We start from the raw sequence: 25196 nt of genomic DNA on the forward strand, positions 1-25196 counted from the left end.
GGTCCCCATTGGTTCCTTAACAGACCAATGGGGATCAGGAGGATCCCCATTGGTCGATAAGGAACCAATGGGGAGCCTTGGAGCCAAAATTTAAAGATGCTTTTTGTTCTCAGCTATACTTAGTATAGCTGAGAGTTGCGTCTATGCATCTATATAGACGCATTAGCGCTAGCTGCCGCTGCCCTCCCTGCCTCCCCCCACCTGTCACCCTCACCCATGCTGGCACCCATGGGTGCATTGGGTGCCAGCATGGGTGAGGGTGACAGGTGGGGGGAGGCAGGGAGGGCAGCGGCAGCTAGCGCTAATGCGTCTATATAGACGCATAGACGCAACTCTCAGCTATACTTAGTATAGCTGAGAGCAGTGCGGCGGAGGCGGCGTGTGTGGCGTCGGGGCGGCGGAGATCTTCAATCAACATGTATCAGAAGATCGCAAGATAGAGGATACTGTCGTGGGACCTGATTGGCGTGGGATTTTTTTCTTAAAGGTACAGGTAAGTATTTCTGGTTAATTTAGAACATTAAAGGACTTTTCTCGTGGTTGTGTTTTTATTTCATTTAACCCTTTATGGAAATGGGTAAGGGGTACTCCTGCACCCCTATACTCATTTCTCCTGGGAGGGGGGTGGGCATCTGGGGGTCCCCTTCTTAAAGGGGACTCCCAGATGCCACCATGAACCCCCCCCCCAGGGAGTCGTCGCCCCGCCTCCACCTGGGGCAAGGGAGGCGGGGAAGAGCCCCTTGTCCATGGATTGGACAAGGGGCTCCGGGGGGGGAGGGGGAGGCTTGGCCGCCCCTCCCCCCCGGAGCCCCCCCATACCATGGACCATGCGGGCTGGTATAGCTCAGGGTGCGAAGCCCCAGTCGGCCGGGGCTCCGCATTCTGGCTATCCCAGCCTGCATGGGAGACAAGGGGTTACAGAGGCTCGGGAGGGGGGACCCCACGTCATTTTTTTTTTTTAAATTTGCTATCAATTTTTTTTTTTAATCTTCTGAGTGTGGGAAATAAATTTAAAAAAAAATGACGTGGGGTCCCCCCCTCCCGAGCCTCTGTAACCCCTTGTCTCCCATGCAGGCTGGGATAGCCAGAATGCGGAGCCCCGGCCGACTGGGGCTTCGCACCCTGAGCTATACCAGCCCGCATGGTCCATGGTATGGGGGGGCTCTGGGGGGGAGGGGCGGCCAAGCCTCCCCCTCCCCCCCGGAGCCCTTGTCCAATCCATGGACAAGGGGCTCTTCCCCACCTCCGGTGCCCCAGGAGGAGGTGGGGGCGACGACTCCCTGGGGGGGGGTTCATGGTGGCATCTGGGAGTCCCCTTTAAGAAGGGGACCCCCAGATGCCCACCCCCCTCCCAGGAGAAATGAGTATAGGGCTACTTTGTACCCCTTACCCATTTCCACAAAGGGTTAAATGAAATAAAAACACAACCACGAGAAAAGTATTTTAATAATCTTAATTAACCACAAATACTTACCTGTACCTTTAAAAAAATGTTCCCACGCCAATATATCCTCGGAAATGATCCAACGAATAACAATATCCTCTTATCTTGCGATCTTCAATTAACTTGATTGAAGATCTCCCACGCCAATTAAAATACTATACCTTACAATGCGTCCTGCGTAGGGACGCATAGCACGGCTCCCGCTGTCCTCCCCGCCTCCTCACCTGTCACCCTCACCTAGCCTGGCACCTGGTGCACCCATGGGTGCCACCCTAGGTGAGGGTGACAGGTGCAGGCAGACGGGGAGAGACAGCGGAGCTGGCAGCTATACGTCCTGCACAGGACGCATCCTAAGGTATAGTAACCGGCTCATAAATGAGCCGGTTCTTTTTGTATTGAATCAAATGAATGATTCATTTGATTCTATACAAAAAGAACCGGCTCAGGTTCTTTTTGTATAGAATCAAATGAATCGATTCATTTGATTCAATACAAAAAGAACCGGCTCATTTATGAGCCGGTTACTATACCTTAGGATGCGTCCTGTGCAGGACGTATAGCTGCCAGCTCCGCTGTCTCTCCCCGTCTGCCTGCACCTGTCACCCTCACCTAGGGTGGCACCCATGGGTGCACCAGGTGCCAGGCTAGGTGAGGGTGACAGGTGAGGAGGCGGGGAGGACAGCGGGAGCCGTGCTATGCGTCCCTACGCAGGACGCATTGTAAGGTATAGTATTTTAATTGGCGTGGGAGATCTTCAATCAAGTTAATTGAAGATCGCAAGATAAGAGGATATTGTTATTCGTTGGATCATTTCCGAGGATATATTGGCGTGGGAACATTTTTTTAAAGGTACAGGTAAGTATTTGTGGTTAATTAAGATTATTAAAATACTTTTCTCGTGGTTGTGTTTTTATTTCATTTAACCCTTTGTGGAAATGGGTAAGGGGTACAAAGTAGCCCTATACTCATTTCTCCTGGGAGGGGGGTGGGCATCTGGGGGTCCCCTTCTTAAAGGGGACTCCCAGATGCCACCATGAACCCCCCCCCAGGGAGTCGTCGCCCCCACCTCCTCCTGGGGCACCGGAGGTGGGGAAGAGCCCCTTGTCCATGGATTGGACAAGGGCTCTGGGGGGGAGGGGGAGGCTTGGCCGCCCCTCCCCCCCAGAGCCCCCCCATACCATGGACCATGCGGGCTGGTATAGCTCAGGGTGCGAAGCCCCAGTCGGCCGGGGCTCCGCATTCTGGCTATCCCAGCCTGCATGGGAGACAAGGGGTTACAGAGGCTCGGGAGGGGGGGACCCCACGTCATTTTTTTTTTAAAATTTATTTCCCACACTCAGAAGATTAAAAAAAAAAATTGATAGCAAATTTAAAAAAAAAAAATGACGTGGGGTCCCCCCTCCCGAGCCTCTGTAACCCCTTGTCTCCCATGCAGGCTGGGATAGCCAGAATGCGGAGCCCCGGCCGACTGGGGCTTCGCACCCTGAGCTATACCAGCCCGCATGGTCCATGGTATGGGGGGGCTCCGGGGGGGAGGGGCGGCCAAGCCTCCCCCTCCCCCCCGGAGCCCCTTGTCCAATCCATGGACAAGGGGCTCTTCCCCGCCTCCCTTGCCCCAGGTGGAGGCGGGGCGACGACTTCCTGGGGGGGGGTTCATGGTGGCATCTGGGAGTCCCCTTTAAGAAGGGGACCCCCAGATGCCCACCCCCCTCCCAGGAGAAATGAGTATAGGGGTGCAGGAGTACCCCTTACCCATTTCCATAAAGGGTTAAATGAAATAAAAACACAACCACGAGAAAAGTCCTTTAATGTTCTAAATTAACCAGAAATACTTACCTGTACCTTTAAGAAAAAAATCCCACGCCAATCAGGTCCCACGACAGTATCCTCTATCTTGCGATCTTCTGATACATGTTGATTGAAGATCTCCGCCGCCCCGACGCCACACACGCCGCCTCCGCCGCACTGCTCTCAGCTATACTAAGTATAGCTGAGAGTTGCGTCTATGCGTCTATATAGACGCATTAGCGCTAGCTGCCGCTGCCCTCCCTGCCTCCCCCCACCTGTCACCCTCACCCATGCTGGCACCCAATGCACCCATGGGTGCCAGCATGGGTGAGGGTGACAGGTGGGGGGAGGCAGGGAGGGCAGCGGCAGCTAGCGCTAATGCGTCTATATAGATGCATAGACGCAACTCTCAGCTATACTAAAGGTGCGTACACACATGCGACTATAGTCGTTTGTAACGATCGTTCCCCGATCTTTACCAACGACGATCGTTACAAAAAACGAACCACCGACTATTAAGGCAAACGACGAACGAGCCAAATCGCTACAAAAGAAAGTTCTGTCTCGGCGGATTTTAACCAACGACGATCGTTTGCAAAAGTAGTACATCGTTGGAAACGATCGTTCGTACTAGGCTTGACATGCGCATTTCACTATTTCTCCATGGAACTTCTCATTTTTATGCGCAGGCGCAATAGTTGCTTTCTGTGATGTAACGTTCGTTCTAACGATCAGATCGTTACACACATTTTAAAACTACCTTTACTTAGGTCGTTCTTTCATCAATTAAAAGTTCGTTCGTCGTTCTTAACGAACGATCGTTGTCGCATGTGTGTACGTAGCATAAGTATAGCTGAGAACAAAAAGCATCTTTAAATTTTGGCTCCAAGGCTCCCCATTGGTTCCTTATCGACCAATGGGGATCCTCCTGATCCCCATTGGTCTGTTAAGGAACCAATGGGGACCATTGGAGCTAAAATTTAAAGATGCTTTTTGCTCTTAGCTATACTAAGTATAGCTAAGAGCAGTGAGTGCGGCGGAGGCGGCGTGTGTGGCGTCGGGGCGGCGGAGATCTTCAATCAACATGTAACTGAAGGTCGCAAGATGGAGGATACTGTCGTGGGACCTAATTGACGTGGGATTTTTTTCTTAAAGGTACAGGTAAGTATTTCTGGTTAATTTAGAACATTAAAGGACTTTTCTCGTTGTTGTGTTTTTATTTCATTTAACCCTTTGTGGAAATGGGTAAGGGGTACAAAGTAGCCCTATACTCATTTCTCCTGGGAGGGGGGCAGGCATCTGGGTTCCCCTTCTTAAAGGGGACTCCCAGATGCCACCATGAACCCCCCCCCCCAGGGAGTCGTCGCCCCCACCTCCTCCTGGGGCACCGGAGGTGGGGAAGAGCCCCTTGACCATGGATTGGACAAGGGCTCCGGGGGGGAGGGGAAGGCTTGGCCGCCCCTCCCCCCCGAAGCCCCCCCATACCATGGACCATGCGGGCTGGTATAGCTCAGGGTGCGAAGCCCCAGTCGGCCGGGGCTCCGCATTCTGGCTATCCCAGCCTGCATGGGAGACAAGGGGTTACAGAGGCTCGGGAGGGGGGACCCCACGTCATTTTTTTCAAAACTTTTCCCACACTTTGAACATAACCCAAAAATTTTTCAATTTTTTTTTTTTTAAATATTGTTTCCCAGTATCTTTTAACATATCCTGCAAATTTGGTGTTGCTAGGATTTAAGGGGACTTTGCTATTAACTGCTAAAGTCGGCGGAAAAAGTTTCCACGGGAATGTCAGTACGCGATTTAAATAGTTACATTTCCTTTGAAGATTTAAAATCGATTTTCTCAAAAACTATAAGGTCTTTTTGAACAATTTTTTTTTCTTCGTGTTCCCACTATTTTTCTTAACATTTCCTACACATTTTGGTGTTTCTGGCATTTAAAGGGGCTTTGCTATTAACCGCTAAAGTCGGCGGGCGTTTAATTTTCCCACGGTCAGAAGAAGAATATTCAAAATCGATTTTCTCAAAAACTATAAGGTCTTTTTGAAAGATTTTTTTTTCCTCTTGTTCACAATTTTCTTCTTAACGTTCCCTGCAAATTTGGTGTTTTTAGCTTTTAAGGGGGCTTTGCTATTAAACATTAAAGCCGGCGGGCAGATATTTTCAAAATGGCAGCAAAGCAGGGGTTAAAACGATAAATATCGTTCAGGCAGGACCAAAAAAAAAAAAAAAACAGTTTTAAAACGATAAATTTCGTTCTGCACTATTTTAACCTTTAAAACGATAAATATCGTTTTAAACATATATCGGGCAGAAGGGGGCGCCATTTTTTTGCCGGCGCCATTTTTCACTAGACGCATCTGCCTTCAACATGACTTTAAACAAAAGCTTTCCTCTGTAATACTTGTAAGCATTAAACAATTTTTCCCCCCCATCCACCTCATCACAGTACCTTCTAAGAAAAGTTCTCACAGCCGCATGCAATTTCCCTATTAAAAGCATTGCGGGCGAATCGCACGCATTCCAGCCGCACGCGAAATCTGACGGCTCTGCCGTGCAGATTTCCCCCGCACACCAAAACGCTCCCGCACGACGCACAAGTGGAAACAGTCCCATCCACTTGTATTGGCTGTGCGAATCCGCATGCGTATAGTGGAAACGAGCCCTACGTCTATTATTTGACAGTATAACAAAATGGTGGATGTGGTCCCCGACAACCTGGGTGTACATACCTCTGCCCTCAATACTGAAGATTATGAATTATTACAACCCGGCTGGACTTTGGTAGGAAGAGCTGGTATACATCAGAGATAGTACACCTTGTCATCAGGAACAGCTGAGACCCCCTCACACATCCACATGTATATAAATAGGCTCAATTTGTTTATAAAGTCAAAGTCGCATTTATCATTCAACTTATGGTGACAACAACATACCCCACACAAAGACTATAATTTTACAATAGTCTGGCTACATAGATTCATTAGCAAAGTTCTGCATCTAAATATGTAACGTTAATTACAAAATAAGGCTCCTCATAATCAAAGTTGGCCAGCGCAATGCCTCATCATGGGACAGACCAAATGATTTGCATAGCTCCGCCTCCTTCTGACTGTATTAAGCCTGGCAGCCTTTCCATCTCACAGGCCACACCTCCTCTGCCCTCAGACAGCCCATCCCAGGACTCAAGTCAGGTATGGACTATGGACAAGGCGGAGAGCCATGATATACGGGAAGCCATAGAGAGTGGCAGCATCAATGTAAACAGCCATCTAGCGACAATCTGTGTGTCGCTTGCGTGACGGTTTTTATAATGGGGGACAGCGGGGGGGTTGGTGGCACAGTATAAGGACACAGAGGCTGGTGATAATATACAAAATGTGCCTCTTTGTCCTATATGAATTGCAGAAACCCACCTTTGGCTCTCTTTAGGGGTTTCTGTTTCCCTTTTTCAAACTGTAATTTACATCAGTAGTTATGTTCCTATGTGATGTACAAATATATTCATCCCTATCTGGTATTATGAAAGCAGCCCTGCCTCTCTCCTGCTATTTACAAAATATTCGTCTAGCTAACTAGACGAATATTCTGCTCCAGGAAGAGGCAGACAAAGCTGCAGCTTTTCCTCTCTGTTCTGCCTCTCCCTCCTCCTTCACACGTCATCGTGTGAGTCATCCCTGACCTTTGTGCGCGTTACAGAGAGCAGGGGGAAGGAGGCTGAATGCCGGGAGGAGAGCTGCCTCGTTTATTTTTCAGCTCAGCTCATCTTATCTCTCCGTAAAAGAGGTAATCAGAGACATTTACTATCTCTCATCCTGTCACATCATCTGTCTACTGCAATAATTATTTTGCATTCTAGAGAGCAGGGGTTGAAGGAGGCTGAATGCCGAGAGGAGAGCTGCCACGTGTATTTTACAGCTCATCTTATCTCTCTGTAAAAGCAGTAATCAGAGACACTGATTATCTCTCATCCTGTCACATCATCTGCCTACTGCACCAATTATTGAGTAAGTTTATTTCAACTTATTGTTATTATAGCAGTCTCTATACAGCCATATATACAGAGAGAAAGGGGTGTGTGTTGCTGTGGTCGCACACGTACACACACGAACTCTGTACACACACACACACACACACACACACACACACACACACACACACACACACACACACACACACACACACACACACACACACACACACACACACACACACACACACACACACACACACACACACACACACACACACACACACACACACACACACACACACACACACACACACACACACTCTGTACACACACTGCACACAAAATCTACACACGCACACTGTACACACACATGCACACTACACACACACACATGCACATGCACAGTGTTCTCACACTGTATACACACACGCACACTACACACACACGCACAGTGTACACACAACTTATACACACACACTGTACACAGACGCACAGTGTACATGCACACTGTACACACTGACTGTACACAAACATAGTACAGTGCGTGTGTACAGTGTGTGTTTACACACGCGTGAGCGTGATGAATACACAGAGATAGAGACGAGGTGTGTAGTGTGTGTGTACAGTGTGTGTGTGTGTACGCACGTGTGATCGTCTTGAAAGCACTCTGGTGTATATGGCTACTTTCCTTGCCTTCCTTGACGATTCCTCTTACTGCCCCATTCTATAACCTCATTTTGCCAGTCCATTATCCCTACCCACCCTGTGGGCTAATTCACTCTTTTAAACTAAAAAATGCTAGTGGTTAGTACTACCGCTTTGCGCAAGTGATTTAAATGTGAATTGCCATACAAATTTGCGTTTTATTCAGTAGCAACTATTTTGCAATTGACGCTATAGAAACACCAGCGATTGGTCACATTCATATCGCTGCCCTATAGTTAGAATTGCAGTAGCGTTTTAATACGTGCGGTTAGTGGTAAAATTAATCTCCCTATTGCGAATGGGCCCTATATCTTTCAGAGATTTGTCTCTGAAGGGAAGTACTCGGATGAGCAGGCAGCTACAAAGCTGCACACATTGCTTCCGTCATCACTCGCTTTTATGCGTCCAGATATCGTTAAAAAATAATGTTTGTCACGAATCCCTGATTTCCGCGCACAGAAATCAATGGTTTCCGCTTTAAATCCTTGCATTTCAGAATTGTAAATTATCCACATTGCATTTACACTGTCCATAACCCGAAGTAGCCGTACCTCGTGTTCTGTCCCTAACATATATCTCAAAGGACTACTGCAGGGAGAGGAATGTAGAGTATTCCATATTTTTTTCCTATTAAACAATACCAGTTACCAGGCGATCCTACTGATCTTCCGAATCCTTTTAGGGGCCATTCACACTTACAACCACAAAACGCAGGTGTTTACCGCTGGTGTTTTGTTGGAGTAATTTGTCATTGCTTCATGCAGAAAAATCACTTGACACTGATGCGATTTTGAGCAATCGCAATTATTGTTTCTATGTATGCTAATAGTGATTGCTATAGCAACATTTGCGATTAACGTTAAACGCAAACGCGGAATTGAAAACACTTCCCTAGTGTGAAATTTGCTAGTTGTTTTTGCTAACCAAAACTTTTTTGCCTTGTGAATGAATCGCGCAATTCCCGCTCAAGTGAGAACTGACCTGGAGGGCTCTTTCACCCCAGAGTCCTTTACCTGTGTTTCCACGCAAAGGCAATTATTTGCAATAACCAAGGTAAAATGAAAGTACATAGACTATCACTTTACCTTTCACACCCAACGCTGCGCTTCATTGCGTTACGATGCAACCGGTAGCGTTGGAGCACCTTGAGACAATGTTTTCCCATCTTGTTCAATTAATAATTATCGCCAAAGATTGCCGATGATACTGCGCAGGCTATTTAACGCGTGCAGGGCAACGGCTCCTGCACGAGTTGTCTGATGTGAAATAGGCCTTAGACATTTATCTCAAATAAGCATGCATTAGATCAGGCGTTTCTGACATTATCGTCAAATCTGATACGATTACCTGCATGCTTGTTTCTGGTGTGTGAATCAGACACTACTGCAGCCAAATAGACCAACATGGCTGATAGGCAATTGGTACTGTTTAAAAATTTCTCTCTAGTTATCCTGATCTCTGATGTTGTTAATGGGTACAAAAATATAAATTGCAAAGTACAAGCAGGATCTATCTATGCTTGCAACTGTAAGTTGCTATGTGATTACTGAGCGTATGGCCTGTAATCTGTGAATTACATTCTCACCGATCCAACGCTCCTGCATCATGCCTGCTATAAAGAAATTTGAACAAAGGAACACCCTATACCTAATGAGCCTTCATTAACTGGTGAGCCAAATGTTTCCTGTGCAAATTATTGCATGATTAATGCATGCAAATCCACTCATAGTGGTATTTGTTTAATTTAACATCAAATCACATACAATTAAAATTATCGTTTTATGTAAATTACTATAAATCAATGTTTGTGATGTGCATTAGTATTTAAAAATTTTAAACATCTTACAATTACTAATCAGCCAATCACTTTGCACGGTAGGGCTTCTGTCAGCACCCTACAGCCTACCTGTTCCTGCTAAGTTAGCAAACGATTCTCCGTTGCCCCCTTGCGGATCACTTTTTGCATTTGCCAGTCGATGGCTACTGTCCCTGTGTGGCCCAGGAAGCGTGTGTCCCACGTTCCCTTTGCATGCAGTGTACTGTGCAGATGCAGAAAACAATTTTTTCGTACTGCACCTTTGCATGGCACTACCGTCCACGGGAGTGCGTAAGAGGATGAACGCATCCAAAGCAGGGGTCTAGTCCTGAGAAAAAAAGTGAGTGGACTCACCTAGAAATCCCATGCACCGCGGGAGGAGGTATATGTGCCCAGTATATGTAGTCACGGGGTCTACATGCCCAGTATATGTAGCCAGGGGGTATATCTCCCCAGTATATGTAGTCAGGGTGTTTATGTGCCCAGTATATGTAGCCAGGGGGTATATGTGTCCAGTATATATAGCCAGGGGGTATATGTGCCAGAATAGGTAGTCAGGTGTCCCCTCAGCATGAGGGGAGCAGCGGAGAGGAAGGAGAGCTGTGAACAGCGGTGGTGGGAGGGCGGATATTCCCCCCCCCCCCCCCCCCCCCCCCCCCATCCCTCACCTTGGGGCTCTCCTTCCCTCGCTCTCCCCTTCAGAAGTAATGTGCGGGTAGCTGGCAGCGGGCGGGACTTACCTCTCCTCGTCGTCGGAACACCGGATCTGCATGCTGCAAGTCTGTTCTGTTTCAGACCAGAGAAGCGGCACGCAGATCCGGGGCCGGAACGAGGAGAGGTAAGTCCCGGCCGCTGCCGGCTGCCCGCACATTACTTCTGGAGGGGAGAGCGAGGGAAGGAGAGCCCCAAGGTGAGTGGGGGGGGGGTAGATGTCCGCCCTCCCCCACCCATGCTCACAGCTCTCCTTCCACTGCGCTGTTCCCTCCACACAAGCCACCGTGGACGGCGTCCGCCCTATGTAAATAGTAAGTGGACGCCGTCCACGCCCCACTCGACCCCTGATCCAAATCCATTCTGGCTTAGTGCACCTCGCTGTATAATTCATTGGTTCTGAAATTCAGCCACGGTGGTCCTATTGAAGATTGTTTCTAAATTGTGTGGGTGCACTTGAAGGCTGCAGTGGGCTTGAAGAAACCCAAGAATATTAATTGTATTTTTATTAACATCTTCTGATCCGTCGTTATACACTAAGGTCAAACTGTACTAATTGTACATTTTATATTTCATATACTTCCATACACACATCTCAATAGTATATTTTTATATTTATATTTGTTTGTGCATGTATCTATCATCTATGCATGTTTCAATGGATACATTTATTGAATCACTGTAAAAAATTATGTACAACACTCCTAATCTTAATATCTCATTCTGTTTATTTTACAGGATATTAAAAAGCAGATCCATTTTCATGTGTCATAACATATGCAGGATTTTAAAACTCTATTATGACAACTGATTAACGTGGTAAGTTGTTAATATACATAAAGTTTATCTTTCAAAGAAAATATTAGATCTATCAGCAATATTCAGGCGCCCTCTGCAAATCATAGTGTGCTGACTTTGTGGTACCGGCAGCGTTGAGCAAGCGCCGAGATTCGTAATCGTAAAATTACGCCCGAGTCTTATGTTGAAAACCAAAGTGTATTCTTTGTGCAGCCACGCTGTTGCTGGTACTTTTTAACTTGGAATTATCATATGAAGTGTTGACCATACAACTTTCCTATATTTTTAGGATTAAAGGGACTCCGAGCAGTGCAGAAACTATGGAAAGATGCATATCATTTTAAAGCTCTCTTTCTCCTCTTTCCAATGATATATAAACCGCCGCCCTACGCCTTTTAGTTTTCGCTATTTTCGCGATTGAAATTGCAGCGGCCGCGATTTCAATCGCGAAAATAGAGAAAACTAAAAGGCGTAGGGCGACGATTTAGGTGTCGCCAGAAAGAGGAGAAAGAGAGCTTTAAAATGATATCCACCTTTCCATAGTTATATTGTATTACACAGGACGACACTTTCCCCAGTGTCAGCAGCTCCATTCAGCAGAAAAAGTCGTCCTGTGTAATACAATATAACTATGGAAAGATGGATATCATTTTAAAGCTCTCTTTCTCCTCTTTCTGGCGACACCTAAATCGTCGCCCTACGCCTTTTAGTTTTCTCTATTTTCGCAATTGAAATCACGGCCGCAGCATAGGCGTAGGGCAGCGGTTTATATATCATTGGAAAGAAGAGAAAGAGAGCTTTAAAATGATATGCATCTTTCCATAGTTTCTGCACTGCTCGGAGTCCCTTTAACTTCCGGACTTCATCAAAACAACTGCCAAATAATCCTGTGCTTCTGAATCCACCACCAACGGTGTAAACTCTGCTGATCTTGAAGTTTTACAGCATCATCGAGGCACAATTGTTTCCTACATCTTGTCTTAATATTTAATTATTCGGTCAGTTAATCTTTGTATTTATGAAACTTTGTGAAATAACATGAATTGTTTCAAGTGCTTATGATACTTTGAATATAACTTTGCTTGCAAAATGCTACAGGTACCACGATTATGAATTCTAAAATTCCCTTGTTTTTTGGGCTTCAACATCAGAGCCTGGCACAACCAACACTTTTTATTAAAGGTGTTTTGTGTGGGAACCCGCGGATAAAAACCTCCTCTTACCTGGGGCTTCTATCGGCCCCATTTAGGAGTACCATACAACGCCGTCCGTCTCCGATACGCTGTTCCGCCCCAGCCAACACCGGCAATTATTCCTCTGGCAAAGCTGAAATAATGCGCTCTGCTATTAGCGTCCTCGGATGTTTACTGCGAAGGCGCATTACAAAGTTATCGTGTACTGCGCCTGCTTATTAAGCTTCCGATGACGCGGGCGGGAGCGAACAGGCCACGACTGCGCAGCCACAGTTGGACAGCGTAATTCGTTACACTGGGGACGGCGGTGGTTAACGGCGGGTTGGAGGAAGACGGCGTGGGACATTACTGATACATGGGGCAAATAGAAGCACCAGTTGAGAAATTCTTTAAAGCAGTCTTCCCCAACCCTGTCCTCAAGGCACAACTACAGTACATGTATTGTGGAAATCCACAGAGGTAGATAATCACCTCTGCTTAGACTATTATTACCTCACCTGTGCGTGTCTGTTGTTTTCTGTAAAATATGTACTGGGCCTTGAGGACAGGGTTAGGGTACTCTGCTTTAAAGGACTCAAAAGGCGAAAAACTGAAAAAAAGTTTAATACCTGCATGAAATCAGAATGCACGGAGGACCCCGTCCGCGCCCTTTCTTCCTTTCCTTATGGTCCACGCTGCTCATTGTCCCCCTGGGCCGGCTCCCGACCCCACAGCCCGGGTCAGTCTCCCCTGTCTCCACTAAAATGGCCGCATGAGCTGGCTGCGGCTGTGCAGTACGCACAGAAACGAGAGCGGCTGCGCAGTCGTCACAGAAACGAGTGCGGCTGCGCAGCTCTATGCACTTCCTACCCTCCACACTCGCATATGTTTGTACTACGCAGCCGCGACCATCTCAGGCGGCCATTTTAGTGGAGGCAGGAGACCACGTGCTGTTTGTTCGGGAGCAGGACCAGGGGGACAATGAGCAGCGGGGACCTTAAAGAACGGTGCGGAAGGCGTCCTACATGCATTGTAATTTCATGCAGGTATTCTACTTTGTATCATTTTTTCACCTCGTGAGTCCTTTACAGTGCTGACGACTCTCAAAACTATAAAATTAGCATAAAAATCATTGTAATGTCCACTAGACCTTACAGATGAAAGGTGGGTACAAGAGCGCCTGTGTGTTCAGCCAATAATAAGAGCTATTGTATGCAGATTATGTTCTAGCAAGAGGGGGGGGGGGGTGTCCCTTTCAGAAGTTACAGAAGGATGTCCAAGATCCCCCCCCCCCCCCCCCAAAAAAAAAGGACATGTGCACAATTGAACAATGAAAGCTGTATTGACGAGCTCGTCAATATTGCAAGGGAGATTTTGTGTTTTTCTGCCCCGCCGGCTGCACTTTTCCCCCATCAGAGGGATTACCCAGGATGGCTGGATGCATGTCAGCAATCAGTTGTCTGTTTAATAAATTGATGTTTGAAAACTTTTTAATAATTATTTATGTATGAATATTATACTTTTTATGAATTGTTTCATTAATTGAATACATTTTTATAATTATACATTTTTCATGATTTACATGTTTTTAAAATCGAAGAAAATAAGAATGTTCAACTGCATTAAATGTATCTATTCTGAAAAAGAGGGTTAAGAGTATTTTATTTGTTCTTTGGAGTATTGTTAGTAAATATAATAGTACAAATTGAACAAAAAAAATGTTGTCTTAAAAGATAAGGCATATCCAAAACACCAAAAAGAGGGTGGTGTAGTACACAACGATTATTCTCCAGATACAATTGATCGATCATTGTAAAATCAATAACTATACTTATATTACTTTAATTGATGTATAAGTAGAGAATATTGAAGCAAAACAGATAAGTAAGTTTTCAGGTCAATGGTTATTAGGCCCGGTTCACATTAGCGGTCGAAGTCCGGAATCGCCGTGCCGGACCCCATGCGGAACGGACGGAACGGACGCACGGCATAGCAATGAAAGTCTATGCGTCCGTTCACATGCGTCAGTTTCGTCCATGCCGGATCGGATCCGGACTCCGGCATAAGACCCAACATGCGCTATTTTTTGGTCCGGCTCCTCCGGCAGATGTATCCGGAGCGGAGCCGGACTGTTGCATCCGGCCAATACAAACCAATGAGAAACGGAGAGCGCACAACACACTGGCTATAAAAACCGGACGTTCTACCCCACTTCCTATGCTTTTTCTAGTGGCCATTTTGGATGGGGACCACATGGGCCCAGCGTTCACAGAGTGGAGCAGCAGCGATTTCATGCTGGAGCTCTTTGACAGCAACATGTCTGATGACATGTCCCAACTGCAGTCTCTGTATCCACGGATGGTCTCCACACGTCCACCTGTCTCCAACAATGACCCCAGAGCTTCTGCTGACCTCCCAGACCCCAGGTATTTACAGGTTGTTATCTCTTTAAGAAACTGGATCCGGACCGCAACCGTGTTCACACCGCACGGAAAACGGATGCAAACGGACCGGATCCGGATAGGAACCGAACGGATTAGGTCCGGTCCGGATACGGTGCGGTCCGGACATCCGTTCCGGTTTTTACAAAACCGCAAGTGTGAACGGGGCCTTAGAGAAATTTGGCCGTATTAGGTGTACAGTTGTAAATGCCAATGCCCAGGAAGCGTGCGAAGATATAGTGCTACATGATACTTAGTCTCCAGTGTAGATTTGTAGTATTGCCAATTCAGGTCGTGCTTTGTCCTTCCCATTATGTCCTTCCTTGTCCTACACATTATGCATACTCAATCAGACCTGTGAACAGCACCTGGGGAACCCTCTTGCTTCAAGTGTTTATTACCGTTACAATTCACACTAATGTACTAAAACAAGGTTTGAATAATAAATTATTCAAATTTTTTTTTTTTATAAATTTTATTGAAATAAATAACAATCAGCAAAACAGTAATGTTTACACAAATAAAAAATACATTACTTTGGTAAACTGTAATAAACAATACAAAACATCACGATGTAAACTAATCAAGTACCAGTAACACATTAACAGTAAGGTACATAAACAATGTAATACAATTATGTTTAAATTCGGTCGAAAGCATTTGTCAAAATCAAGGCCTGCCGACCAAATTCATGCTAGCATAGAGGAGAATGGACTGAGAAAGAGAGGAATAATTTCTCCAAGATGGAGCCACACCCAGGGATGCTCAACTTTGTATTCGGGAGATACCCGGATAGTTGCTATCCGGATATCTCCCAGTAAACCTGTGCGGCTGGGCGGGGGGGTCAAGCTTACCTGTCTGACGTCTTCTTCGGTCCGTCCCTCGGCGCCTCCCACGATGTGTTCCGCGCAGCGTAGTAGGCGCCGAGGGACGAACCGAAGAAGACGTCAGACAGGTAAGCTTGACCCCCCCGCCCAGACGCACAGGTTTACTGGGAGATATCCGGATAGCAACTATCCGGGTATCTCCCGAATTTGAGCATCCCTGGCCACACCTTTCCTGAGTCAGATCCATAAACGAATGTTAAAGAGACACTGAAGTGAGACTAAATCTCGCTTCTTGTCTCATATATAGCAGGGGCCTGTGTGCCCCTGCTAAAACGCCGCTATCCCGCGTCTTAACGGGGGTCCACGACCCCCCGACCCACCCCCTGCAAAATCTACTACCATCTTGGTCGTAGATTTTGCTGCTGCTGGAGGCAGGGCTAACGGCCGCAGCCCTGCCTCCAGTCGCGTCTATCAGACGCGCATCGCCGCCGCTCCCCCGCCCCTCTCAGTGAAGGAAGACAGAGAGGGGCAGGGGAGAGGCGGAGGTACGCGTCTGACAGACGCGCATGGGGCAGGGCTGCGGCGGTTAGCCCTACCCCAATGCGGGGGCGCTCCCCCTCCGCACGAATGGGACTTGGGGGGACAGGGGCCCTATTTAAGCTGCGGGATAGCGGCGTTTTATCAGGGGCACGCATGCCCCGGCTATATATGAGGTCTGCAGCGAGATCTATTCTCGCTTCAGACTCTATTTAAATATTTTAAAAACAATATTCCAACAATCCATGTACGGAATCAAACTCTTTCTATTTTCCGTTTGAGAAGCATGAGACTGCGTTTTAAAACCGCGGAGAGAGTAATTTTGATTCATCTGAAGTCCATCTGCTCCAGAAGAGATCAGTTACATTTTGACCATGAACAATTGTGCAAGATTGTATGCTTGCTCATTACGAACTTAAAGGGGAACTGAAGAGAGAGGTATATGGAGGCTGTCATGTTTATTTCCTTTTAGACAATACCAGTTGCCTGGCAGCCCTGCTGATCCTCTGTCTCTAATACTATTAGCCATAGCCCCTGAACAAGCATGCAGCAGATCAGGTGTTTCAGTGGTTCAGACTTATAAGTCTATAAGATCTGGCAACACTAGCTGCATGCTTGTTTCTGGTTTTAATCAGATACTACTGCAGAGAAATAGACCAACAGGGCTGCCAGGCAACTGGTATTGATTAAAAGGAAATAAACATGGCAGCCTTCTTATACCTCTCTCTTCAGTTCCCCTTTAAACTATGTGTGAATAGTTGAATTCCTTGAGATTGAAAAATCCTTTCTCAGCGGTGTAAGTAAACAGTCTCCGAACCTCTTATTCGAACAGTGGATGCCGGTCTGATTAAAATTGAAGGTCTGGTCAATATTAATTCTCTACTGGACTCTGAATTTTCCCTCTCATTAGCTGACATTTTTTTTTTCACAATTGTTTCCGAGTGAATTTAAAATGAACCGGAACTCAAAACTGACTTTGTAACCTGAGAATTACGAAACAACTATACTTTTATGAGACAACTTTATTTGGTACTGTCTACACTAATCCTGCAATAAATCTGTAGTGAATACAGAGCCACAGGATTAGCGACTCAAGGCCTAATTTGCCTTATTACAACCAGTTGAGATTATGAGAAGATTATCCTGTAATGTATCTCACTCTTCAAAATGCCTGATGTAAGTTTCAATGTGTCTGAAAACGCATATTCTAAAACCAGATAATAGTTCGAATAGCGTTAGCGGTTAAAAAAGTTTAACACCAACAAAAATGTATTTCGTGTCTTCAAATTTCTTTAAGTGACACCGGATGTGAGTAGATCCCCCACACTGCACACACTCACCAAGCTTTATATCTGCTTTAACCGGTGGTAATTATAAAGGCCTTGTGTGGTATAATGCATCCAGTAGCGATAAAAGTGATTACATCAGTGGAACACTTAAACATATCCTTCATAGCGTAAAACTCTACCTTTATAATGGAAATGGATTACAATTAATTAATTAACATTTTGTATATTACTATAAAGATACAGTTTTACACTACGAAGGATCAGTCTTATTTTTCTAGTAAAGGATTCAATGCATTGGGCCACACAATGCCTTTATTCTGAGCTCTGGATATTTCAGAAATAAAGCTTGGTGATTACGGCCAGTGTGGGGATCTCCTACTCAACTTTTGTGTAATAGATACAGATGTAACGTCAAAAAGGAAGGAGTTGGTGTGTAAACGTTACATAAAGAGTAACGCTATTGGATCTATTCTCAAGTTTTTTTAATTTGGGGTGTTGTCCCCTTGAAAAGTTACATCTAGAGTGAGATAGATTATAGGACAGTATTCTCATCATCTCCACTCTTGGTAACAAGGACTATTAGGCCTTGAAGTACTACTAAACTTTGCTTTCTATTAAATAATCAATATAACCATATTGTTCAATACAGCACTCCATAGACTGTGCAATCGTTGGTTGTATGGTATCGCATATCTTTTTGTACTGAATATATCTGCAGTCCTACTACTACCCGCTTTCATGGAGGCTGATATATTTTTAACAGTGTGTGAATAACAAATAGCTTTTATAATATGGCAGCTGACAATGGTGCAATATCAAAATAAAAATTTAGAATAGGCAAAGATGTGGTGAGATTAGAAAATGTCAAGCTCTCAATATGAATTCCAAATACGGTGTAATCCACGTTCTTGATGATATTTACAGGACATGTGTGGGTGGTTAAAGGGGGGTTAAATTTACCTATTAGCCGTCCTTAATTTATCCCAAGGTGCATCACACGATGCGTTTCAAACAGTGTCACGTGACTAGTACTTACTTCTAGTAAGCTTGGTTTTCACGTGACATGTGACGAGGAAGCTTGGTTTTCACGTGACACGGGAAGAATCGAATTACAAATAGCGATTAGGAAAAAATGTTTTGAAATTACAGAGCCAATACTCTGATGTATCTTTGCATGCAGTTCACTTTGGTATTTCTAGTGTCCTATGCTAAAATTAATTTCAAAGTGGCTACTGGGTAACTTTATCCCTCCCTCACTCACACACTCCGGTTCTATAAATACCCGGGCGAATTACAAAAGAAAATAATTTGGATTTTATAATAACATGCATGTGCAGTACTTCAAAATTATTAATTTATTCTGATCGAGGATGTATTATTTTTTTCTTCATTTTATCATCTTGAAAAAACTTGTACATACAGGGCTCAGTCCACTGTGTTCTTTATGTCTACAGTTCCTCTAAATTTTGCAAAATTAGAATAATTCAAACCATATACTCGGCAGCAATATCCTGACAAGCTTTATACCCCATATACTGCCCATCTGGATCAGGAAAGGCTTCGCGCACCTTCTTGACCACACAAGCGGGTATAGGTCTCCGGTTACCACGACCTAAGAAACCATGAGCAAAGCCAGTGAATGCTCTATAGGAAGCCTTACGGTAAGACCTGTTTAAAAAAAATGACAATTAGTATAGCATATACACTTGAAATACAGTGAGAACATTAAACAGGTGAAATGTGATAAGGTATTTGTAGTTTTATTATGCCCTATGTAGTTTTCCATTACACAGTTTACTGGTTCGTATGCTCCGTCTGTATTAAATATTACAGACGGAGCACAGAGAGTGTTAAACTAAAAGGCTGCTCTACCTTCAATACAAGGGTACTCCAGAGGGGGCACTTGATTTAGAGAGAGGAATGAGTGATGTCCGATTTCCGCCCCACATTACACTGCGACGACCTGTGCCTCAATAGGCGATACGCATGGAGAGCAGCAGGTGATGTGCCAGCCGTGTATGATGTGGGATTCTGTGCATCGTTACACCCCCCTGCATGTGCCAGTGGTGAGTGGAGTGTGCCAACATGCCTAGCTATACTGTGAGCAACCCTGCCTGGCTAAACTGTTTGCACTTGTATACAGGCTTGATGAAATCCTACTTCGGCAGACATCCGATTACTTCTATCCGGATATCTCCCAGTAAAGCTGTGCGGTGGGGGGGTGTTTGTCAATATTACCTGTAAGACGTCTTCTTCGGTCTGTCCCTGGGGCCTCCCACGATGCACTCAAAGCACCGGCGCTTGGAACACATTTTGTGGAGTTGACAGGGACGGGCCAAAGAATACCTCATACGTGTAAGTTTTACCTCATACGTGTAAGTTTGCCCCCACCCCTGCACATCTTTAGTGGGAGATAAATGGATAGAACTATCACAATTTCTGCCGAAGTCAGATTTCAGCAGGCCAGCCTAGCTATACTGATAGTACCTGACTATACTAGGAGGCTCTGATAGAATTAGGTCAGTTCACAATTGTAAACTAATTTAATAGAAATCTAATTAGATGAATACAATTAATTGTAAACAACACAAACCTGTTTGCATCTTTTTGAGATCTGTTTAGTCCATTACTTCCATTCGCTACAAAAAGGAATACCCGAGCATAGTTTGGATTTTGGCAGAAATTGTAGAAGTCGGCATGTTCAGTTATACAATTAATATCTTCCATCTGTTCTTCTAAATTTGATATTTCTTTGCAACATACAGACTCTAATCCTGTAGGCATAGGCACACATTTTTGACAGGAACACCATTGTACGTGTCCAATCCTATCCCGGTCTACGTCATCAAAATGATTCGGGTTGTTAGGGTCCCGTATGGGATTTGATGGAAAGCTCTCTGATGGCCGATCTTGTCCGCTCATGGCACGCATCTGATTCTGCAGAGCTATTAACTGTAAAAAAAAGAAAAAGGAAAAAAAAAAACTTTAATTTCAGGTTTTACCACTTGAGGACCCTGCCTATAACACAACACTGTTTTTTATGATCTGTGCTTGGTGGGCTCTGCATCCCCAAGCACAGATCAGGCTACATGCAGAGCGATCAGATCGCCACCCTTTTTTCCCCCCTATGGGGATGATGCGCAGGGGGGATCTGATAGCTCCTGCTGGCTGGCATGTTGCGGGGGGGGGGGGGGGGGGCACCTTAAAGCACCCCTCCGCGTCTACATTCTCCCCCTCCCTCTCCTACCTGTCTCCCCTGGTGATCGGGGCTGCACAGGACGCAATCCGTCCTGTGCAGATTGTTAAAGGAGGTCCCCTGTCACATGTCGGCGATCCTCGTCCACTAATTGGCCTAGGATTGCAGATCTGCCTTACGGCGCTGCTGCGCAGCAGCACCATACAATGTAAACAAAGGAGACAAACGTCTCCTGTGTTTACATTTAGTCTGCGAGCCGCGATCAGTGGCTCGCAGGCTATTCACGGAGACCCGCTCCGTGATCTAACAGGAAACGGCCACTTGCGCGAGCGGCCTTTCCTAATTAATTACAGGAGGCACCTGGCGACGCAGATGTGCGTCACTGGTCCTCCAGCTACCACTTTGCCGCCGCACGGTATGAGTGTGCGGTCGCCAGGTGGTTCAAAGTATAGTGGTGGGTGATAGTCATCAGCTTTTACTGCTTCAGGTGCACTGTCATGTGTTCATTAATGACCTTTACGGCCGCCGGGGCAGTGGCAGCTGATATACAGTGTATTACTGCTGAAGCAGAGGAAGAAAGGCTACACACACTGTGAAGGATTGACTCATGCTCGGTACACACTATGATATTTTATGGAAGATTGAATGTGAGATTGATTATTTCCAACATGTCCTATCTGATTTCCTATTCATTTTCGTACAAAACCTGCCAGACTCATAGGATGAATAAGTCACTCATGGAGTCCAGTAAGGTGAGAAGCCCATCTAATGTTAATTTCTTGGAAATCATATTGAACATTTTTGAAATACTAGTTCTGAGAGATAACCTTCAAAGAAAAACTCACACTGTGTACAAATAACAGGCCTTATCAGTGAGAACATGACTTATCAAATTTCAAACTCCTTTTCAGAGTATCATAGCTATCGCTAAGAACCTCCATGGTCATAGCCCCGGACTAGTAGAGCTCACGTTATTGACAATTAGCAGGTATAAGTAAGGGCTGGTTCAGACGGACGCTTGCAGAGCGTTTACAGCCAGCGTTCAGGGCTTGGTGTTAAACGCTCCCATTCAAGTGAATGGGAGCGTTTGTACCAAGCTTTCAAGCGCGTTTACACAAACGCGGCGTTTGGGTCCCGATTTTCCCTGGCGTTCAAGGAGCCCCTGGAAGCTACATGTAGCTTCCAGGGGAGGTTAACCGCGACGGCTAATGTCCCCCTAGGGGAAGAAAAAACGCGACCGCATCCAAACGCACACGAACGCTGCTGAACGCGACGCCAGCAAACGCAACGCCTCCAAACGTCCGTCTGAACCAGCCCTAATTCAAAATGATATTATGAATAGGCCTTATCTCTGATAAGGCGTGTTAACTTGGATAGGGCATGCTATTTATCTTAGTGAATCAAGCACAATGTCTGTTGAAAAATCATAAACCTATTCAAAATATATTTTATCATAAAAAAAATATAATTGTCAGTCAGCTGTAATGGTTTGTACCGACAATGGAAGTTAATCAAACAGTCAGATGTCTGGCTATGCTGTTTTAAAAAGAATCCAAATAGTAACGTTGTTTAAAATGTTATCAAATACATTGTGAGGAGCCTTTCTTCATCTGACGTTACTTTCGATTTGATTAAACAGGCACTTGGACTGTCTTGGTGATTGTAGGAATAGCGCAGTGCACTGTGCTTAATTAGTACTTTTGCAGGCATTTTGTTCCCGTTTTTTGTTGCGGTTAACGCAGTGAAGCAAATTAATTAATACCTTTTACTGCTATTGCCGCATTGGAGGCTGCTAATCAGTGGCTGCTACTGCTGCATGAGTATTGAAGGATTATAAATACTGGCTCTTGCTTATGCAAACGAAGTGGAGGCAGCAGATAACAGGCTGTTTTATGCTTCATACACACTTGAGATAAAAGTCTTTGGAAAAGACAAGATCACAAACCAATTTTACACCATTTAAAGAGACACTGTAAGATCAAAAAGATCCCCTGGGGGGTACTCACCTCGGGTGGGGGAAGCCTCCGGATCCTAATGAGGCTTCCCACGCCGTCCTCTGTCCCACGGGGGTCTCGCCGCAGCCCTCCGAACAGCCGGCGACTGTGCCGACTGTCAGTTCAATATTTACCTTTTCTGGCTCCAGCGGGGGCGCTGTGGCGACTTTCGGCACGGAAATAGACGGAAATACCCGATCTCCATCGGGTCCGCTCTACTGCGCAGGCGCCGGAAACTTGCGCCTGCGCAGTAGAGCGGACCCGACGGCGATCGGGTATTTCCGCCTACTTCGGCGCCGACAGCCGTCAGAGCGCCTGCGCAGGAGCCAGGAAGGTAAATATTACGTCACAGCTGCACGGAGGGCTACAGCGAGGCCCCCGAGGGATGCAGGACGGCGTGGGAAGCCTCATTAGGATCCGGAGGCTTCCCCCACCCGAGGTGAGTACCCCCCAGGGGCCGTTTTGTCGTTACAGTTCCTCTTTAAGGTAGTATGAGAGCCATACTCAGTCTGCACAGTCTATTCTATGGAGCTGCACTCCCCATCAGATAAAATTTTTGCGAGATGATGCACACAAAGATGCCCGTACACACTCAAAAGATCATTATCTGCAAAAGTTCTGTTCCTGCAAAAGATCTATTCTTAAAAATGATCCATTCCTTTAAAATGCATTCATAGTCTATGAGATCTGTAGAGCATCATACACAAATTGTTTGATAGACTTCATCTGCATATCTGTCAAACTGCAGATCCTGGTGGATCTGATCTGCAGATAATCTGCAGATGATTGTCTGTTAAACAAGCTGTGTATGCGGATCTGGAGATATCAAAGACTTTGAATGCATTTTGCAGGAATGGATCTTTCGCTGGAAAAGATGTTTTGCAGATAATGCTCTTTTGAGTGTGTACGGGAATCTGTGTGTGCAGCATCCTGCAAAGATTTTATCTGATGGGGAGTGCAGCTCCATACAATAGACCTGTGATGGTTAAAGGAGAACTGTAGTGAGAGGGATATGGAGGCTGCCATATTTATTTCCTTTTAAGCAATACCAGTTGCCTGGCAGCCCTGATGGTCTATTTGCCTAAAGAAGTGTCTGAATCACACCAGAAACCAGCATGCAGCTAATCTTGTCATATCTGTCTAAATTTGTCAGAAACACCTGATCTGCTGCATGCTTGTTCATGGCCTATGGCTGAAAGTATTAGGCCACATACACACATCAGACTATAGTCTTTGGAAAATGAAAGATCACAGACCAATCTTACCACCCTTCCTGTAGTATAAGAGCCATACTCTACACAGTCTTTTCTATGGAGCTGAACTCCACATCAGAAAAAAATCTTTGCAAGATGAATGTCAGTTAAATCATGTGTGTATGATGATCTGCAGATCTCATAGACTATCATTGCAATTTGCAGGAATGGATTTTTGGCAGGAACAGATCTTTTGCAGATACTGATCTTTTGTGTCTGTACAGCATCTGTGTGTGCAGCATCTAGCCAAGATTTCTGTCTGATGGGGAGTTCAGCTCCATAGAATAGACTGTGAAGGTATGGCTCTCATACTACATGAAGGGTGGTAAGATTGGTCTGTGATCTTTCATTTTCCAAAGACTATAGTCTGATGTGTGTATGAGCCTTTAGAGGCAGAGGATTAGCTGAATAGCCAGGCAACTGGTATTGCTTAAAAGGAAATAAATATGGCAGCCTCCATATACCTCTCACTAACAGTTCTCCTTTAACCTTGGCACTCCAGCTGTGACAAAACTACAAATCCCATCATGCCTCTGCCTCCCCGATTTATGCTCAGAGCTGTCAAGAGTATTGCAATGCCTCATGGGACTTGTAGTTCCACCACAGCTGGAGTGCCAAGGTTAGTCATCACTGGAATAGATTGTGTAGCGTACAGCTTTTATACTACATTGAAGGGTGTAAAATTGGTCTGTGAACTTGCCTTTTACATGGACTTTTATCTCAAGTGTGTACGAAGCATTAATCCCAATTGATTTCTACTACTGGTTGCCTCCTAATGCTGCATGCAAAGTCATAGCTGCTAATCAGCAGCCTTTGCTGCATGTGCATTGACAGTTGGTAATCGAATTTGTCCGGATATTAGTTATACTGGCATAATGACGAGTGCTAATCTATTGTTTTTACTGCTGCAGTCGAAATGACGGCTAGTAAGTAGTGTCTGGATGTGAAAAGACAGACAAGATATTGTGAATTATTTAAAAAGAATTATTAAAATAATATTATTTCAAAATATACATTTAATGTAACTTACCAATTCTTCTCTAGTTGAGGACGTACTCTGCTGTCCGTTATTCAGCGGATTGTTTGTAGGGTGAGCCATGATGATACTACAAACAGAATACAATTCTATTTAAATTTTTATTAGATAAAGTTAAACTTAGTAGATGGGCAGACAATAGTTGATTTCAGAAATCATTAGAACAATTCCATTCAATAATACTGGTTACACCAAGCCCCGGCAACATATGCTG

At 45.3% G+C, this 25196-nt stretch overlaps 1 protein-coding gene and 1 long non-coding RNA gene across 12 annotated transcripts in view; one reads left to right on the forward strand and one right to left on the reverse strand.

Moving 5' to 3' along the window:
- Positions 1 to 6914: 6914 nt before the first annotated feature.
- On the forward strand, positions 6915 to 19183 carry LOC137571773 (uncharacterized). Of its 3 annotated transcripts, none has more exons than XR_011031430.1 (4): positions 6915 to 7020; positions 7094 to 7241; positions 11178 to 11258; positions 19008 to 19183. It is a non-coding gene; the product is annotated as an uncharacterized lncRNA (long non-coding RNA). The 3 variants fall into 3 exon arrangements; XR_011031429.1 differs by lacking the exon at positions 19008 to 19183 and adding an exon at positions 14640 to 14830; XR_011031428.1 differs by lacking the exon at positions 19008 to 19183 and having other exon boundaries at positions 11178 to 11547.
- The window catches only part of LOC137571771 (uncharacterized), an 85100-nt gene continuing 78747 nt past the window's right edge, over positions 18844 to 25196 (reverse strand). For all 9 annotated transcript variants that reach the window (XM_068281383.1, XM_068281376.1, XM_068281381.1 and 6 more), the window contains 3 exons: positions 24977 to 25052; positions 20097 to 20455; positions 18844 to 19171 (listed from right to left, as the gene is read on the reverse strand). In XM_068281383.1, the coding sequence (XP_068137484.1) occupies positions 18988 to 19171; positions 20097 to 20455; positions 24977 to 25045 (612 nt within the window). In that variant the 5' untranslated portion in view covers positions 25046 to 25052 and the 3' untranslated portion in view covers positions 18844 to 18987. The remainder of the gene's footprint in view (positions 19172 to 20096; positions 20456 to 24976; positions 25053 to 25196) is intronic.

The sequence above is a fragment of the Hyperolius riggenbachi genome, chromosome 4 (genome assembly GCF_040937935.1).
Source record: "Hyperolius riggenbachi isolate aHypRig1 chromosome 4, aHypRig1.pri, whole genome shotgun sequence".
Classification (NCBI taxonomy): domain Eukaryota; kingdom Metazoa; phylum Chordata; class Amphibia; order Anura; family Hyperoliidae; genus Hyperolius; species Hyperolius riggenbachi.